This window comes from Choristoneura fumiferana, chromosome 4 (assembly GCF_025370935.1).
Source record: "Choristoneura fumiferana chromosome 4, NRCan_CFum_1, whole genome shotgun sequence".
Classification (NCBI taxonomy): domain Eukaryota; kingdom Metazoa; phylum Arthropoda; class Insecta; order Lepidoptera; family Tortricidae; genus Choristoneura; species Choristoneura fumiferana.
Window position 1 is genome coordinate 20,470,574 of NC_133475.1, and position 19,799 is coordinate 20,490,372.

At 39.5% G+C, this 19,799-nt stretch overlaps 2 protein-coding genes across 2 annotated transcripts; one reads left to right on the forward strand and one right to left on the reverse strand.

Annotated features, from left to right (window-relative positions):
- Positions 1-1,875: 1,875 nt before the first annotated feature.
- Positions 1,876-4,205, forward strand: Vps51 (vacuolar protein sorting 51). Its single transcript, XM_074087234.1, has one exon. It carries the CDS (start codon positions 1,990-1,992, stop codon positions 4,093-4,095), a length of 2,106 nt encoding a protein of 701 aa, XP_073943335.1. The 5' UTR covers positions 1,876-1,989; the 3' UTR covers positions 4,096-4,205.
- Positions 4,206-5,589: 1,384 nt separating this feature from the next.
- LOC141427222 (uncharacterized) lies at positions 5,590-19,407 on the reverse strand. Its single transcript, XM_074086445.1, has 5 exons — positions 19,238-19,407; positions 18,360-19,013; positions 14,048-14,111; positions 7,926-13,926; positions 5,590-5,792 (listed from the first exon to the last, which is right to left on the reverse strand). Exons 2-5 carry the CDS (start codon positions 18,998-19,000, stop codon positions 5,590-5,592), a joined length of 6,909 nt encoding a protein of 2,302 aa, XP_073942546.1. The 5' UTR covers positions 19,001-19,013; positions 19,238-19,407.
- Positions 19,408-19,799: the final 392 nt, after the last annotated feature.

Genomic DNA, 19,799 nt, shown 5'->3' on the forward strand with positions numbered 1-19,799 from the left:
TTTTCGAATTTAGAATATAGTTTGGCATACGAGTATGTTTATATTAGGAATCAAATGTGAGATCGAGTGAATAAAAATTGGTGGCATTTAAAAGAGGCAAATAATAATTTGTTCATTTTGAAAAGCATATCCACTGCACTGCCAACTAAATAAAATAATTATGTCAATAATGAAGACATCACATTAAAAACTGAGACCGTATTATCAGGCGCTGATGTGCGCGATCGCATTTATCGTTCCCCATCTCTTTCTATTATCGTCTTACACCATGTGATAGAAAGAAGTGGTGAAAACGATTGTGGTCCCGAGTGGAGTTCGACAACAAAGCCTGTGATTAGTAACTTCATTTGTTATAATAATGGGGACTCTCAATGAATAAGCAAAGGTGATTTTGCTAAAGAAAAAAACCTGTACCTGGGTTCGATTCCCAGTGATGGTCTTATTTTTCTGTTTTTTCTGTGCATCTATATTTCAGTTTGTATTTTCAATTAAAGAAAAAAACACCTTTTTGTGTGTACAGTTAAGTGTAAAAATAATGAAATACGAGTATGTCTATATTTTTAGCGTGTTTGTGTATATTTGAGGTCCTTGCACGTTGACTATACAATAACATAGCTGTATGTGCTTTGTATTGTAATTAAATAAGATTTATTTTATTATGATCTAGACACTAGTCTAGATCTAGATAGAAAAACTTATTTTAATTTAAGTAAGTATTAATAGAGTTTGTTCTTAAAGTATAAAATACTTTAAAGTTAAAATGTTGAAGTTCTGATACCTGATAATGGATTTGTATCGCATTTTTCTGCAATGAATTTATAAAAAATATTTTATTTCTAAGTTTAATTTAAGTATATTCAATTAAGTCAATTAGAACAAAGTAGAATATTTGAAAAAAAAAAGGCTGTTATGTGTGTGCAACAAAGTCGAATTAGTGCAAGTTTATTTCTTAGGTTTAAAATAATATTAAAATCATTTATTTTGGTTGTAATTTGTATAACGGGCTTTCCTTGTATATGAGCAAATATTTTTACCCTTTATTGTTGAACCACTTGTAAAATAAAATATACGTCAACATCAACATTAGCATTTTATTTTTTTAATTTTTGCGCCCATCTACCAACTTGGAGAAAATATGTACTGCACGGTATTACATACTTGCTCTAAGCCTATGAAACAGGCGAAACAGCGGGGCTACCACGAAATTCGAAGTTCGTGTCGTTCCGTCCCTCTCACTCTCGTATTAAATAATATAAGCGTCAGCGGGACGGCAAGTTACGAAATACACACTCATCTATGATACGAAGTTCGAATTTTTCACTCGTATCATCAAATAACACCTCATGTCTGTCCTGACGACATCGTGGGAGTTGTGGGAAACCGGTGGATGCAAGTGGCGAGTTGTCGTACATTGTGGCGTTCTAAGGGAGAGGCCTTTGTTCAGCAGTGATGATGATGATGATGATCGTCAAATAAAATAAAAGTCCAAGTGTGACTCGGATCAGCCCACCAACTCAGCGAGGCCTTCGAACTAATGTAATCTATGAATATACAGTGTTAGCAGAGCCCCTTTCCTGAGCAAAATGTACGCAGTGTGAGGTAATTATAGATGATCAATGAAAAATTAAGATTTTCAGACTTCTTATTTGTTGCGCCATACCTTCACACCAAATTTCAAGTTTCCAGGACAACCGGAAGTACTCGAAGCAGTTCTATAAAATTATACTCCGTACTAATCGTTGATCGGAGAAATTATAGGATATCTAGGAATCTGACTTCGAACGATAATTATTTTTTAGAAAAAGTCATCTTTTTACACTGATGCTCAAATAGCTTTAAAAAAAAAAGAAAAACTGTCTATTTGACATTGACATGATTGACAGAAGGAAGAGACGATAAGTTTTGGATTGAAATTGGAAATAATGTTTACGTATGTGCTTTGAAGAAAATACTTTACGTTAGTGCAGCATTAACTTTAACTAATTAACTATGGCAGAGCCTAATGAAAATGAGCAGAATCCCCTAGATATCGATGGGAGCCACTTCAACGCGGACTTGTACCTGGAACGTTTACTAAAATGCGCAAACCTAAGGCAAATAATGGATAAGGAGGCCGAAGTTGTCACGCAGAGTCAGTTCCTGCAGTCGGAAATGCAAACATTAGTCTACGAGAATTATAACAAGTTTATATCAGCCACAGAAACCGTGCGCAAAATGAGGTCAGATTTTAAAATCATGCAGGAAGAAATGAATAAACTTAGCGAAAATATGAACAAAATAACGTCATTTAGTGCCCAAATATCCGATTCACTAAAAGAAAGCGGCAACAATGTGAGCAGACTGTGTGGAACACGGCAACTATTAGACAAGCTTCAGTTTCTTTTTCTCCTGCCATCTCAGTTGAACAAAGCGATCGAAGAAGGTCGGTACGGGGATGCAGTCCACGACTACACCCACGCGCAGAGAGTTCTGCATAAATATGGGAATCAACCATCATTCAGAAGCATTCAAACTGAATGTTCTGAAATAATTAGAGAGTTAAAAAGGACTTTGAGAGATAGACTCCTGAATCCTGAAACAACTGCATCAGAACTAGCTGAGAGTGTGGGGTTATTGAGACAGCTCCAGGAACCAGATTTGTCGCTGCAAGACACTTTTCTGAGCTGTTCGGAAAGCCGCCTGGACCAGCATCTACAAGTGCTGAGCTCAATGGTGGAAAGCACAGATATCTTGGAATGGGTTGAAAAGTGTAACAATATGCTGCTGGCCGATTTAGGCATCGTCATTTCTTGTTACCATGACATGTTTCAGGAAAAAGAGAATACCAACTTACCTGATTTTGCTAATAAAGTTATGGATCAAGTATTCCGTCTGTTTGAAGAGGTAGTAAGAAGACCTGAAAATATTGGAACGGAGATTCTCATCAGAGGGTTGGACAAGTTCTTTAGAAAATTACAAGCTATGACAGAGATCATATCCAGTGAAAGCATGTCCAGTAAAGCTATTGATGCTGTCACACAGTGCATCCAACACAAAACCACGATACAGTACCAGGCCATACAGTCACAGTTCAAGGAGAGTCTCATGAAAGTGAGGCAGTCCCTCGCCAGTAAGGGTTCAGAGAACCCAGATCTCAAAGACATCCTCAACTCATTGCAAGTTTACCTGATGCAGAAAATACAGGCTTCTCTGTTGGACCTGATGGCATTTTTACAAAACAACTTGTCCTTCGGGCTAAAGACCTGGTGTGCTCATGCTGTAGCTGACAACTGCTGGACTGTGATTTCAGAATCAATGATCAATTTATCTGACATGGTTAAAAATATGGCTTGCTTGCAGGGAACAAATAACAACATTCCATTCGAACTATTGCTCATTCTGGCTAAACTGTGCCTGGAGCTGCAGGATAATGGAGTCACCACATTGCATAGCCACTTGTTGAAGCTTTTGGAGGAGGCTGCTCCGGGGTTGGTAGTGGAAAACAAAGATACAAATAGTATTATGGTGCATTTATCGACAGCTGCTCAGACCGCATTGGACTCTGAAGTAGTTTACATCGGGCAGACGGCGGCTCAGATGTTGCGCGTGTCTGTGCTGGCGCGGGACTGGCTCCGCGCGCCGGAGCCGCGAGGACCGCGTGCCGTGTGCCGCCGCGTTGTGGAGACCCTGGCGAGTGCGGACAGCGCGGCCTCGCAACTCTTCCCCACCAGCATCAAGCAGTCCAGCGACTCCAGTCGCCGCACGATATGGTCCCGCGCACCATCATCCTTCTCACCTATCAACAGGATATTTTCGGAAAGAATTGAGGTGTTCAGCCCTGCCGGGGCGGACCGAGCGGCGTTGTCCAACGGTGCCCTCAAAGTCGCATTAAAAGCTTTAGTGGAGTGCGTGAGACTGCGCACATTCGGCCGACACGGCTTGCAGCAATTGCAGGTGGATATACATTACTTGCAGCAGCGATTGTCCTGCATGGGTAATGACGAGAGATTGCTCAATGCGTTGCTCGAAGACGCGCTCGCTTCGGCGCAGCTGCGGTGTGTGGACCCTCAGCTTATGGAGCCCAGCATTGTAGACATTATATGCGAGAGAGGGTAGTGGGAGCATAAAACTGGCTTCCATCGTTACACCTTATTTATTGTCATAACCACACGTACATTATATTTTTATTGTCCATATAATAATTTAAAATAAACACAAAAAATATTTTCTGACATTTTATTTATAACCCATTAACCAAAAATTTGCATTATCATATTCAAAATATTGATATCTACATAATATATATAAAATTACGTTAAATGCTTCTAAAACATAAATCTCACGAGACATAGACTATTTGATTAAAGAATTTGACATAAAGTTATTGTTACAGTTAGTCACGGAGCACAATAAACTAATTTGAAATAAAAGTTGTAAAATTTTGGTCCTAGTTTAATCATTATTTTATGTGAAAAACGTTTTTACACTTCCAATCGTTTATTGTTTCCAAAAATATCTAATTTCTTCTCCTAATTTGTCAAATATAAAGGTGAATCCAAATTGAGGTTTCCTCTTAATTCATTTAATTGTATTTATTACAAATTACTATAAACATTTGTCAATACGATCGTCTAATTTTATCTCTAATCGCTTAAATCATTTATAGGTACATAAATATATTATTTCAAAGTATTTGAAGAAGCACTAAATTATTCAAGTGAATCTGGAAGCTCTCCATTGCCAAACAATAGCGATTGGCCTCCAGCTCGGTAAGCTCGTAACATGGTTCTTATAAAATATTTCGTTACGCCAATAACCTTGTGAGTGCTTCAATTATAAGGTTCAGTTTTACTGACAAATCAAAAAGTTAACAGCATGATTTTGCGTAACTTGCATATTATGCATTTAATTGTGAAATGTTTTTAAAGTCTATCAATAAACCTTTATATAATTATCCATTGCCCGCAATTCTTGGCGTCGATATTATATTGCAAGTGGCCGTATCGCAAACTTATTGTACCAAAACTTACAACTTATCATAGAGGTATCTTCATATTTATCATAATGAGAATGTTAACAGCCATTCGATCGTGAGACAACCAATTATGGGCATTTTGGCTCTGCAACTTAAAAATCTACTATTCGTTAAATAATCATAATAATCGAACATAAAGATAAAATAGTTTTAAAATAAATCTATAATTAATTCATTAATGTAATCTGTAAGACGACTCGTAACAAACACGCGTCATCAGAGATTGCACGGCGACGAAAAAAATAATGCCAAAAATGAAAAGTTCTCCTTAAACTATCGAACAACATAAATAGATTTGTTATTCTTATCAACTATAACAATTCAAATTGACAAAATAGACTTATACTTTAGTTTCGCATATGTACATATACACGCTCGGCGCCGATGCGGCCCACAATAAAAATATTTGAAAATTGTAAAAATATTTCTATACAGTGGTCCGGGAGTGTGAGCGAGCCAGCTGCTACTTCCTGCCTCGCTTCTCGGGCAGCGGGACGCCGGCGTGGGCGCGGCTCCTGACCGTCTTCTTGGTCGTGTCGGGAACGACGGATTTGCGAGCGTCCGCTTTGTCACACTTAACACTGGATTTGCGCACGGGCTTGTCTTTGGGCGCGGTGGGGCGGGGGCGGGGCGGGGCCGGTGGCGGTGGCGGGGGAGGGCCCGTCGCGGCGCCGGCGCACGCGCGGCGGGGTGTGCGCCAGCGAGGCGTGACGCGCCAGCAGCGCCGCGCTGCTGAACAGCTGGCCGCAGTCGCAGCGATGCTCCAGGGCCACAGCGCCTGCACATATACACAGACTAAATAATACTATACACAACTGCAAACATATCGACACGGCCAAAGTTACATATACACGACCTTAATGTTAAGTAACTACATATTTCTGTAACTTTGGCCGTGTCCTTGCCGTGTCGATATCTTTGCACTTGACTGTACAAGTAACATGGACAAAAAGTTACAGCATTTTCACATTTTCGATCCGAGATAAATGGGTGTAGTTAACGTACGACTTGTTAATGCACTCTTAAATACGAGGGCGACACTGAAAGTTTTTAGAACTGGCCACTTTTTGAAAATGGAACTCTTTGCCAATATTATTGAGTATGTATTTAATTCATTTGTTTTACGATTTGGCGGCAAATTGAAAATTGTCTGCGTCACGTCAACATGAATTTAACGCGAGAAAATTTTCGTGCAATGACTTTTTATGACTTTCGATGTCATTTAAGTCAACAAGATAGCTATGATAGACTTCGATTGGCCTTTCCATGATGAAGCCCCATCTCGTGCGACCATTTACAACTGATTTAATGAGTTTAAACGTGGTCGCACTAATCTCACCGATGATCTGCCTGAGGGACGGCCTTCTACGGCGACGACTGAAAATAACACCAGTGTTGTGCGGCGTATGATAGAGACTGACAAAAGAGTGACGTATCAGCAGATTCGGACAAGCTTAGGCATCGGTATGAGTCAAGTGCATAAAATCCTCCATGAAGATTTAGCGGTCAGGAAGCTTTGTGCGAGGTGGATACCTTATAATTTGACCGAGGCCCAAAAACTCCGTCGGGTTGATTGGTGCCTTGCAATGATTCAAAGATTTAACGGAGGTGACTCAAATGCTGTTTTCGACATACTTACGGGTGACGAAAGCTGGGTTTACTGTTATGATCCAGAAACCAAGAGACAGTCTGCTCAATGGGTGTTTCCTTTCGAGGAGTTGCCAACTAAAGTGAAGAGAGGTCGAAGCGTGGGAAAAAAGATGGTGGCCTCGTTCTTCAGAAGGACAGGTCACTATGCGACAACTGTTTTAGAGGATCAAAAAATAGTTACTGCAGAGTGGTACACTAACAATTGTTTGCCACTTGTATTGGAAAAAGTTCGGGAGAAACGACCTCGAAGTAGGATCCTTCTTCACCACGACAACGCCTCGTCGCACACCGCTAGGCGAACGATCGACTATTTAGTGACGTCAGACGTGGAATTACTGGGTCACCCGCCATGTAGCCCCGACCTCGCACCTTGTGATTTTTATTTATTTCCGAAAATAAAAGAAAAACTTCGAGGAAAACTTTTTATGAACACCGAGGAAGCAGTGGGTGCGTTTCAAAAGGCCGTCGAAGAGACCCCTAAGGACGAGTGGGCTGAGTGCTTTTCTCAGTGGTTCCATCGGATGCAGCGGTGTATTGATATGAATGGACACTATTTTGAAAGATATAATTAAACTAATAACTTGCTAGTTTGCTCAGTTTTTGATTTTCTAAGAACTTTCAGTTTGACCCTCGTAATGCACGGCCTGATAATCCGTGCTTATGTGCACGAATTATCACCCCGTACCGAACTAGCAGGGAACCAATATATGATATATATCATGCCTACGATTTCCGTGATTGAAATAAAAAAAAAACCTAACGAAGGGCGAGAGCGGCGAGCGAGGCTACCTACCGCCTCGCTCGCACGCCCTCACCCTTCAACCTAACCCGGCCGGGTCGGTTCTGCTCCGACTATATCGATCTCGCTCGCTGCACTCGCTCGATCCGCGGTGAAAAATGTCTATTCATTCGAATCGATGGGATTCAGATTATCACGTAGTACATTACAGCGGATGACCTTAAGAGGATCGCTGGCGGCGGATGGATGCGAGGGGCTGAAGACAGTGTTGTGGCGGGCCATGGAAGAGGCCTATGTCCAGCAGTGGACTGCTGTAGGCTGATGATGATGATGATGACATTACAGCGCGCGCAATATTTTGTACGCCCTGATAATGCGCGACCATGATAATGTACGGCGTGATAATCGGAAGCAATAATGCTTCGGATTTTCATGTCGTACATTACGAGTTGTACATTATTGTTTCCCTTATAAATTGTTTTAGATTCAAGATAATATAAATTACAGAATATGTTTACTTACGTCGTTTGACGGGTTTCGCAGGCGGCGGCTGGGGTTTGACGATGGCTTTACCCAGTGATTTTCGTTTAGCGATGCCACTGAGAGACCTTCTCTTCTCGACTATGGTCTTTCTTCGTTTCTTTTCATCACCAGCGGGCTCCTCCTTCACTGTTGGCGCCAGTGTCTCCGGAACCGTCTTCGGGAAGGAATACTTCACATCGCTGTCATCTGAATCCGTTGAAGGCACTTGTTCTATTTTTTCTAGTTTCGGTTTTATAGTCGATTTCGGCAACGGGGGATTATTTGTTACGCTTTTTGTGTCGTCCGACTTGGCTCTGAGACGCGGTATTTTAGGCGGGTGCTGTAATAACGACCTCCTCCTGACTAAGTCTTTGGATTTCGGCCGCTCAATTTGTAAGGAACTGCGTTTCTTGGCTCGAACTTTCATGAAGTTCTTACTACCTTCAGCTATTTCGTCGAGTTTAAAGTCTGGATTAAACATGTATCGAACTTCGTCGTCGTCGCTAGACGACATGGCCGGTGCTTGTTCTTCAGCATTCCTGGTTGGTGCAGCAGCTTTTTGCCGCTTAGTTACCGATGGTGTGAGTTTATGTGCGAGTTTATTTTTCAAGGAAACTCTCTTTTTCGGTGTGTCTTCTATAACAATGACCTCGTCAACCTGTTTAACTTTTGCTGGAGCCTCTGGTGTCTTGCTTGATATTTTCGGTGTTGGAATTTGGGGCAGCGGGCTAGCCTTCTTTTCAGGTAACACTTTTGGCTCGTTTAATTGTTTGTCGACTGTAAAGGTTGGCTTTTTAGTTTCCTCTATAACAGGAGGATCGTCTTTTATTTGGGGCGCTTCTAGTTTCGCTGATGGAGCGGGTGACTTTTCTTTTGGTTCCTCTATCTTTTCCTCGACCACAGGTGTTTCTAACGGTTGTGGTTCATCAATAACTTCAACTTTTTGTTCCTCGGGTTGAGTAGTATTAGCACTTTCTTCACAGCTCTTATCTTTTTCTTCTAGCGCAGCCGCTTGTTTTGCCGCCGATTGTCTCTTTTTCCTTAAGCAAATAACCGTATGCTTAGTCAACGAATGCTCATTTGGGAATACCATGTAGCATAAATTGCACTCATGTATGATATCCTTTGTCGACAAAGAACTCTTCACACTTTTTTGATCATCAGATTTTTCAGAACTCGTCTCCAGATGTTGGTCTTTGTGCTCAATCAAGTGGTGGAGTTTTCTGAATGTTTTCTTACAGATATCGCATTGAGGCGGCGATGTCGGTTTTTCAGGGTTGACTTGGGTCACCGAATTGGATCGCTGCCGGTTTATACCGTCGTGAGTCTCTCTGTGCTCGACGAGGTGGTGCAGTTTCCTGAATGACTTGTCGCAGGGTTCACATCGGAAGCCGGCACTCTGATCTTCAACTTTAGATGCCTCTTGGCTCTTAGGGAGGTCCTTTTGCTCGGAAGAAGTCTTTCTCAGCGCTCTCGAAGGAACCGGGTTGTGGATCAGCCTATGTTGAACCAAATGGTGAAGTTTCCTAAACTCTTTTTTACACGTCTCACAACCGAAAACAGATTTGTCAGCGGGGTGCGCGTCGCCGCCGGGCCGCTTGGGCTCTTCTTTCTTATGTTGTAGCTTGTGGCTGACGAGGTACGACAACTGTCTGAAACTTTTGCCGCATATTTCGCAGACTAGACTAGTTTTCGGTATGGTTTTGGGCTTGATAGACTTTCGCGACTTTTTCGTCTCCTCTATCTCTGATTGTTTAGGGTCAGTTTCTACGGGAATTACGTCGTCGCTGGAAGTCGATTTGGTGTTGGAATCGTTAGATTTTCGTTTCCTGGGCGTGCGGACGGGGACGGGGGAGCTGTCGTCGTCGTCGTTGTCGAGTGTGGCGCGGGTGTCGCTGTCGCGGGAGGGCCGCGAGCGCCGCGGGCTGCGCTTGCTGGAGCCCGAGCGGCTCGGGGACGGCCCCGTGCAATGCTTCACGTGTTTGAACACTACGTTTTCGGAACGGAACAGTTTGTTGCAAATAGGGCAGACTATGTTTTCGTTTATCTTTCCCATGGTCCAGTTCTCTTTGATCAGGGCTTCGTCGTCTGTGGACTCATCGTCGGAGCTGGTGTCGCGGGCGAGGCGCGGCTTTTTCTGCGGGCTCGGAACCTTGACTGTGCTGGTATTGGGCGAGCCCTCCGGCAGTGGGTTCTTCCTCGGACGGCCGCGACCGCGCTTTACCGGCGTACTCTGCGGACTGTCCACATTTGGAGACGGGGCGCTGACTTTTAAGGTTTCGGCCTGATTTTCTAGCAGTTCAGCCGCTTTCACCAAGTTGTCTATCGCAGATGCGGGGTCGTTGTGGACAGGTGGAGCGATAGGGCTCGGCTGGATCGTCGCGGGCAGAATTTTGGCGGGCGCGTCGCTCGCCGTTTCGACTCGAGGGGTGCTCCTCCCGAGCAGATAAGACTTCTTCGGCACGAGATTCTTCAAACTCTTTTCGGGTCTGTCCTCGATCCTTCGTTTCTTTTTCGGCGACACCTCTATCCCTAAGTCTCCCGGTTCGATCAGTTCCAAGTCCGGCGTTTCTACAGGAGTAAGGACTTGTTTTCTCTGGTGCTTGGTCTTAGCTTTGGTTTCTTCCTGGGACTTGATTTCGTCGATGGCATCGAGCATGTCCGAGTCGAGCGAGTCCCCAGTGCCTGTGGTGAGTACGTCGAGCGGCCGTGCGGGCGATAAATCGCGGCCCGCGACGTCAAGTGTCGCGGGCAAAAACTCTGCATTAGAATCCAAGTACACCACCTTGACCGGTTTATCTTCAATTATGGTGATAGGACTATCGATGTGCCTTTTGGCAGTCAGTGCCGTTTGGTACGCCAACTGTAACTTTGAATGGTATTGCTTATTCTGAGCGTCTGTAGCGGACACGTGCTTGCTCGCCCCTTTGCTCGGATACTGCCTCACAGCCGGATGCTTGTGCGGAGACTTGGCCTTAGCTTCGGCGAGCATTTGCTCGTTCCGCGAGATCTTCTTAGGCGGTACGCTTCTCGGTGCGACGGTTTGTATCGCTTGGTGAGTGTCCGTAACAGTGAGACAGTTTTCGTAAGTGATCGAATTACGTCTGACAAACTTGTCGAATTCTTTCTCGGTTATTATGTTATCTTTCTTTACGATGGTCTCAGTTTTTTGGACCGGGTCTGCGACCAACTTTTCTGTGGATTTAGACGAAACGTTGCTCGAGACGGATTTTTTATCTCGTGTAGCTTCATGATTAACGATGTCGTCTTCGCAATCTTTTAGTTTTTGTTGTGATTTTGTTAGGGGCAGAAGGTTGGGAATCTTGCTCGATTTTTGCGGCACATTTAGGCTGTCCAACTTTGTCGAAGCTTTGGAATCAGTCGTATACGGTCGCGGCAGTTCATGCGGCGGTCTCTCTACAAACGGGATACCGTGTAGCTCATTCATTTTCATTTCGATAGCGTCCAAGAGAGTAGGCTGAGTGTTATCATATTCAGGCTTCCTATCGCTTGTCTCAGTGACTACTGGGTCAGGCACAGTCGGTTTAACATCTTCTGAAGTTTTACCAGTCACTGCTCTATTAATTATGCCTTCAATTGTTTTGTCTATTAAATCTTGATTGTTGATCTCTTTTCTTTGGTTTTCCTGTTTAGTTGTACTGGACACTGTAGCAGATGATTCTGATTGTATCTTTTGAACAGTCAATTCTGCTTGGATCGGTTTTTTATTCAATATCGGTTTGGGTTTAACCACAGGTTCCCCAGATTTCACAGGCACTTTACTGTCTGGTTTAGTTACAGTTTTAGTAGAAAAGGCTGTTTCGGTTTTAACATTGCCTTTTTGGAGGGATTCCTGGACTTTTACACTGGCATTGTATGTTTGCCTTTGACTATCTATTTTCTTGAGCACGTCTCTCCTGTTAAGGTCATTAGGTTGTTTCAATTGGTTAGCATTGGAAGTGTTCACGGGAACTTTGGACTCTTTGATTTTATTTAAAAAGTCCTGTCTATTTGCTTCTGTCCATTTTCCAAAAGGAACAGGTGCATGGTTGTTATTGATTGACTTTGGTTTAACATCAACTGTACTCTGTTTAGCTAAATCAGTTTTATGATTTATTTCTGATTTCTTTTCAGTAGCAGGTTTTACATCCAGCTTTATCACAATTGGTTTGACTAAATTTTGAGTATTTTTTGGAAGATTTGTTTGACTTTGTTCTTTATTAGGTGCTAGAGAAGATTCTTTATCGGAAACTGTAATAGATTTAGCAACTTTCGCGTCTTGTGCAACAGAACTGTCTGTGTTTTTGTTATTTTTATTAGGTATACTGTCCAACTTTGATGATCCTGTCTCTGGATTCTGAAGGGATACCTGCGTTTCGGTCAGGGATTTGGCTGATTTTTCATCAACTGTACCCTCTGATGTTTTAACCAACACATTTGCGATATGTGTTTTCATACCAACAGTCTCAACTTTAGTTAAACCTTTATTAGCTTTAGTACATAATATTTCCGTACTTTTATATTTGTTTGGTGCTAATTGTACCGTGTTTGTTTTACTAGCATCGTTTAATTGAATATTGTCTAAACTTGCGTCTTCAGTTTTTAATTTATTGGAGTTATCTTGTTTACTGTCTAACTGTTTTGATGTTTCTAAAGGTTCAATAGGCTTCTTGGTAGTTGTTGGTAATGTCTCTTCTTTAGCCAAATCTTTACTTTCAGGCTTCTCAACCACTTTTTCTGTAATTTCAGTAGATATAGCTGGTTTAATTTGAACTTTTTCATTTTTTGACTCTGGGATTTTGACGTCAGCATTTGACTCCTCTATTTTAAGTTGATCTTCAGTGACATTTTTTGATTCTGCGGATGGTGGTTCTTTAACATCCATTTTATTTGATTCAGGCTCATTCGGTGGAGTGACTATAACCTCTTCAATGATAAGATTATTCTCATCAGCATCTATTTCATCCACCTCAATAATTTCTTCAGGGATTATAACTTCTGATTTTTGTGGTTGGTTATTTTCAGAGTTTTTAACATCGTTCGATAAACTTTCAGTTATTCCCTTTACGTCATGTTGACTATATTTGACAACTTTTTTGACTTGTTGAGCTTCACCCATTGCTACTGTTGGTTCATTGAGACCTTTGTGGCTTTCATCACTAAATTCAACACTACTTGGCTTGAGAGTTATGTCAATTTTCTCCGATTTTTCCTCTTTCTCATTTACTTTTTTATCGTTGGGTAATAAATCAGTACTGACTAAACTAGGAGACAATATAATAGCTTTTTCTTCTTTCTCCTGATCCTTGTTATCATCACTTGATAACTTTATTTCTGCAGCTGCAGGTTTTGGTTCATCAATCACTGTATCTTTGACTTGAATAACATCAGGTTTAACAGGCTCTTTAGCCACATTTACAGTTTCATCATTTTTATTACCTCCAATTACATCTATAACTTCTATGCTTTTATTTTCAATATTACTTAAATCCAATCTAGTTTCTTTAGTAATCTCACTAGTTTCATCTTTGAGTGGGAGTTTTTTATCAGTTGGTTTATGTATTTCAATAGAATCAGCTGATATTTCAGGACTTGCAATTTCCTTACTTTTGATTGCTGTATCAAAGTTTTTTTGTTTACAGCTATCTGTGTGAACTTCGATAGTCTTCTTGTTATTATCTGAATGTCTGCTGGGGTGAAGTTTTTGGTCTACCATTGTTTTCGTGAGTGGAATACCCTCTTTATTAGGAGTTGAATGATATGCCATTAAGGGCGATTTTCGTGACTCACTGATTTTGACCATTTTACCATTTACGTTAACTTCGTCTTTATTTGAATCATTATCTTGTTTTTTAGGAGTAACCATGGGAGCTTCATTCTCTGGTAAACTAATCATTTTGTCCACTACTTTGCTGCTACCTGGATCACTGATCACCTTGTTGATGTCTTTTATTGGTACGTGTGCAGTGTTTCGCGCAACTGGTTTGCCTTCTTTGACAGGCTGAAATTAAACAACAAAGATCAAAACTAAAATTAGATTAAATTATAGAGTGTTTAGCAGAGAAGTTTAAAAATATGAAGTAAATGTGTGAACAAAAGTTTCTAGATGTTTTCTTACTTACCACTTCTTTTGGTACTTCTATTTCAATTTCTTCATAAACTTCTAAGTTACCTTCAGCATTTTCTCTGAAACAGGTAATAAATAACATAAACTTAATATTACTTAGACGAACAGATCTTGCTTGACAGCGTGACCGAAAGTGAGATGGCCTGTCTGTGTAAATTTGTAAATGTCTGTGTGAGTTTTAGAGTTGCCCTCACTGGTAAATATCAGTTGTCGATAACCATAGATAACATACCGTATCCCCGGTATCCCCGTATATCCGGTATCGTCATATAGGTAAGGTACACAGTACAAATAAATCTTAAGGGCTGTTGCAGTACAGTAGGTACAGTCACCAGCATTAATATCTGCCACAACGGAGCGTGCAAAAATATCTGACACGTCCATCCGGCCCTAGAAATAGAGCCGTATCAGATATTTATGCACGCTTGTTGTTACAACATTTTCACGTACACAAATATTCAAATAGTAAAATTAATTCTTGATAACTTTAATATATACCTATTTGTATATAAAATCAAAGATTGTTTGTTTGTACTTTGTTCGCTCACGTTTGATGGTCCATGCTCATGCAAGCTCATGTCAGTTTCTATGGGCGTGTACATAAAAAACAGGGTCGATTTCAGTATTATTCGGCCCAGTAAAGAGTGTCACCTGTCAAAACGATCGAGTCAAAGACACATTTATAGATTTTTTAAATTAATTGATGCTACTTAAAAATCTGATATTTATTTCTGTTAATTAGAAAGGTTTTTCTAATTGATCTAAAAACTTTCAAACATTTCTACATGTTTCAGACATTCCCCATTAATTATATAATTATAAAGGGTGGCCAAGTAGTAATTGGACAAAATAGCTAGAGGTTGACCTGTATGAAGAATAAAAATGCCTCTACCCAAATCATGGCTGGCATATATGAATGGAGCTGATAAAATTTAACATCTTAAAAATGGTAGCCAAGCATGAATTGTTCCATAAAAATTAATGGCAAATTTGTGTGCCAAACAGAACTTTTTCTTGATGGTATTTTTGGTATGCTCAACTACCGGTTAACATGGTACATTTTATTTATTTCCACTCACATGAATACAGGTACTTAGTTTGGATCCTGGTCAAATAGTGAAATCTATGCGCCGCTGCAACATTTATTTAGTTAGTACCTGGGCGACCGAGCTCCGTTCGGGCTACTCAGTACCAAGCTTTTTCCCAGAGATAGACCTAGCTAGATCGATTTTTTATCCCGAAAACTCGTACATACCAAATTTCGTCGAAATAGTTGGAGCCGTTTCCGAGATTCCCGAAATATATATTATATACAAGAATTGCTCGTAAGTTATTAGATTTATAATATTTTTATCTAGCTTGGTCTTATCTCTGAGAAAACGCTTGGTACCGAGTTTTAGTCGGTCGCCCAGGTACTTTTGATTAAGGATGGTGATGGTACAGTTATGCCGGCGGTTTGGGTTTGTTAGAATAGTCTTAGAGTGTATTTTGATCTAATTAGTTTTCATGATCTGATGATGTTGCCACATTTTTTATACTATAATGTAAAAAGAGTCTTGTAGTCTGCATAAATATTAGTGAGGTAGATGATGAGTGTAGCCTCTTAGTAGACAGCATAACAGTATATATCTCAAACCAAACCGCAACTATGCCTGCATAAATACGGTATTTGACAAATCCTACATTTGCCATATTCTATATATTAAAATTAAAAATATAGATATACAGACAACATTTAGCGAAGAGAAAAAAATAATTCAGTTAAAAGATAGATTTAAAATGATCTTTTGAAAAATCTACAGGGTGGTACCAAACGATGTGCCGACACTGAAACAGGTGACAGTGCTGCCCAAACTGAACAACTGTCTCCAAGGAACATATGTCGAAAAACGAAGAAAATTTCAGACTCCCATACAAAATGTATTGGTTAGGCTGACCAACTTACTATGGAAAGCCGTTCAACCCAAGCAACACTATCACCCGTTCAAGTGACATCACTAGTGATTGTTATCAACATGCACTTTTTGTAGCAAAGTATGATTGTCAAAAAAACGAATACACAAATACTTTAAACTTATATTCATAATAATTTATCAAAATTATACTGAATTAACAACTAAAATTTATTCAATAGATTAAGCTGTCAGTCGTTCACATCAATTAGTAAAAAATCCATTATAAGTAACTAAGGATGTCTTGTAGGCTTTTTTAAATCTCGATTTAAGGCTTAAACTGACAGTTCTTGTATGGATCTGACCTAGATTAAAATGCCTGCAAGTGGACGTAAATGACCTTTCTACGTGACAGGAACGAAATTTAAGTATTGAAAATATTGCAATAATTTTTACTGACGCCCTCCGGCATATCCACCTCTTTGCCTTCTTTCTATCAGCTGCTGCACGACTTTTACAGTACTGTAACCGGGGTTTTTCTTCAGAACATTTTTTAGTTTAAAATTAACTTTTGACTTTAGGTGCTTATTTATAGTTTTTTTTTTTTTCCTTTTAATATTGACATTGCAAATAGTAGATCGCGTGCCTTCGTTCGTCGTTATAAAATCCGGGTATAGTGCCAAATCCATAGGTACTGCAAATTTAAATACTGTGATCTTACATACACTTTATTAGGACTCCACTTGAAATACTTGAATATCAACTCTAGAACAGGTATGATGTGCATTGGTTTATTTAGATTAAAATAAACACTTCGGGTAATGTTATTAGATTTTAAACTATAGTTGTATTTTTATGACATAAATTAATGTCATTTGACTTATATTGCTTTAAAAATAATATTAAGGCGAAAAAGGTTTTGTACTGTTGTTTTGTTTGTTGAGATATCTAGAGTACCTAATCCTACGAAGGTTAATGTATTTTATAGTTAAGAACAAAAGTGAATATTCAAATGTATTTATTTTTTCTGCGAACCATACCCTTTCCTATGAAAAGTGCATGTTGATAACAATCACCAATCATCACATCACTTGGCACCACCTAGTATATATCTGTTTCTTTCTAATACACTTTTTTCTATAAAAAACACAAGTCTTTCTGTGTCTAATCTTAAATTTAAAACATTTTTAACACTGTTTGTTACCTATATGTAAAGGTGGAAGAAATATTGTTATTCTATTCAATAACATGTGTTATCTAATATTTAAAATACTTAAATAAAAATTAGTCAAATACCATATTGGGATAGAATTTTGGATATCCAGCTTCACAGTCCTGTTCTCTATAACTAAGCCAACCATCCATTGTTTTTTCTGATTATTTTGCTAATTTTGTTGATTCCTCCACTTGCCTCTTAATTAATTAAAAATCTACACTATACCTGTTATATTGTAACTAATATTAGTATTACCAACAATTATCCTGTTGTAGTTTTGGCAGCACACTTAATTGACAAATTTAAATGTTTTCAGGACTGCAAAAATTGTAATAAAAGTGGCAAATTATATATTACTGACTGAGCTAAAATGCTAGTGGCTTGTGTAGCAACTATTAATAAACAGGTTAAGTAATAGGTATACTTTTATTAATGATCTAGTAATTAGGTGAGTAACAAACAAATTAACAAACTACTTAGGGCCTGTTTCACTTCTGATATTATGTTTAATACATACTTATCTGTAAAGCCATCTTTGTTTATTCAATACAAATGAAGAGAGATGGCATCATAGATATCTGTCACACATTAGAAATCTATCAACAGTGGTGAAACAAGACTTGACTGTATAAAAAATAGAGCCTACACTTGGCTTGGATAGGTATTTATGGTATGTATGGTTGTTCTCGGGTCTTGGAAGTTTAATATGTATTTAAGTATGTATTTATCTATATAAGTATGTTTATCTGTTGCCTAGTATCCATAATACAAGCTATGCTTAGTTTGGGACTAGGTCAATTGGTGTCAATTAACTAAATGTAACATACTTCAGCTGCCAGCTTTGGTACATTCAAGGATTTTAAACATTTTACTTATCTATCATTGTAATACAAACCAGACTAGTGTATTTCAATACAGAAACGTAAGTCTTCAGATAGTTTAATGGGGGCATTTCAATATTTAAGACACCAATTCAACATTGTTTTGTTTATATTTAGTTAAATACCTATCCAAATGAAGTATACTGATGAGGCCAGGCCCAAATTACCAAGTTTTAGGCTCATAATTTATCTTATAATTAGCATCAAACTAGTTTAAGTCTGTGAAGTTATTAAGCACCTCTGTAAACATTTTTAAGTGTCCTCATCAATGCAAACTCGTTTGGAGTAAATTATAAATCTATTGTTTCATTAACTCACCTAACTTTAAGGAACTTGAAACTGGGCTGGTGCTGGTCGTCATCAATGATCTGCACGGCTGCCAGCTCCTCTTGACCCTCCTTCCGGTACAGATACAGCCCATTCCCGATGTTGATAGCATCTACATTCTTCCCATCTATCTGCAGCACCACTTCAGTCTCTTTACTCCCACCAATATCTTCAATAAGAGTACTCTCACTTATATGATCGTCTCCTTTAGGAAAAGCGAGATCTGAGCTCTCTGGTGACTTTAAGCTTGGAGACTTGTCATCTATCTCAACATTATCGTCTATTACAAGCTCATTGCCATCATACGAATTCTCATTATCATCAAATATGTCAACTCCACCAGATAAAATGTTGGCAGCCTCTATTTGCTTACCTATCTTGTAGTCCAGTATATCCTTTTTTCCAATAGGAGACAGATTGGAAATTAAACAGTCATCATTGAGGGCAGGAGGTGCGGTGGCGGTCGCGAGCGACACATCTTTGGCGATATCGAAGGAGTCGTCCTCAGACAAAGAATAGTATTTGGAGGGGGTGTCGCTAGCGGTGAGGAACGAGTCGCCGGCCGCCGAGCCGTCCATCGAGGCGTCGCGCGAGCCTCCCGCGCCGCCCCGCAACTGCGTGAGCCTATCCATTTCCACACTTCATCTGCAAAAAATTAAAAACCGATAATTAATTATCAATTTATCACGTAAACTTAAGACATAAAGAAATCTGTTCCTGATACGCTTGAGGGAAAACAAAAATCAAACGCTTGCGATGTCAAATTAGCACCTAGGTCAACAGCAGAGCATTATACGAAACATTAGTGGGGCAAACGATAATGGAACTATGTGACACTTATGATAAACATCCGTCGAAATTGATCGTACCAAGTTAATATTTCTTAAAATAAAGTCCCAGTCAATTTTCGGTGAAAATTATCTGTTAGATATCTAATGATATGGAAGAATAATAATATTTTTGTAATAATTTACGTAAAACAACAATAATGAAACACATCGAAGTAAAGATGGACGCGAATTAGCAATGTTGCCGTTATTCAATACGTCAAAATGAGATTACGGGACTTTGTTATCTAAATCTGCAATTGAATCGTTTTACCAGTTTATCATCTAGTAGTAAGACTAGTGAAGTTATTCTTGAACATTTCTTTTTAACTTATTAATTACATTCAAAACATAAACAAGGTTGTTTTAATCTATATCAATTTAAATATGAAAATTGATAATATTAATGAGGTTAGAAATTTAAATCGATAACACAATGGAATCGACTCTCGGGTTCGGCGACTTTTATTTAAGTATCTGGCAATGCATCTTCCACTTTTTTATTTTATTGTACACAAGATGTACACTCTGACAAATCTTAATATACGTAGGTGACGTTTGTATGAAGGCGCCTATCCACAGATCTATCCTATATCCTATCCTA

Coding starts and splice junctions, on each gene's coding strand:
- LOC141427222 (XM_074086445.1), bottom strand. CDS start 19,000: ATGGATAGGCTCACGCAGTTGCGGGGCGGCGCGGGAGGCTCGCGCGAC. Junction 14,112..18,359: donor TTCAAGTTCCTTAAAGTTAG/GTGAGTTAATGA, acceptor TACCTGTTTCAG/AGAAAATGCTGAAGGTAACT. Junction 13,927..14,047: donor TAGAAGTACCAAAAGAAGTG/GTAAGTAAGAAA, acceptor GTTTAATTTCAG/CCTGTCAAAGAAGGCAAACC.
- Vps51 (XM_074087234.1), top strand. CDS start 1,990: ATGGCAGAGCCTAATGAAAATGAGCAGAATCCCCTAGATATCGATGGG.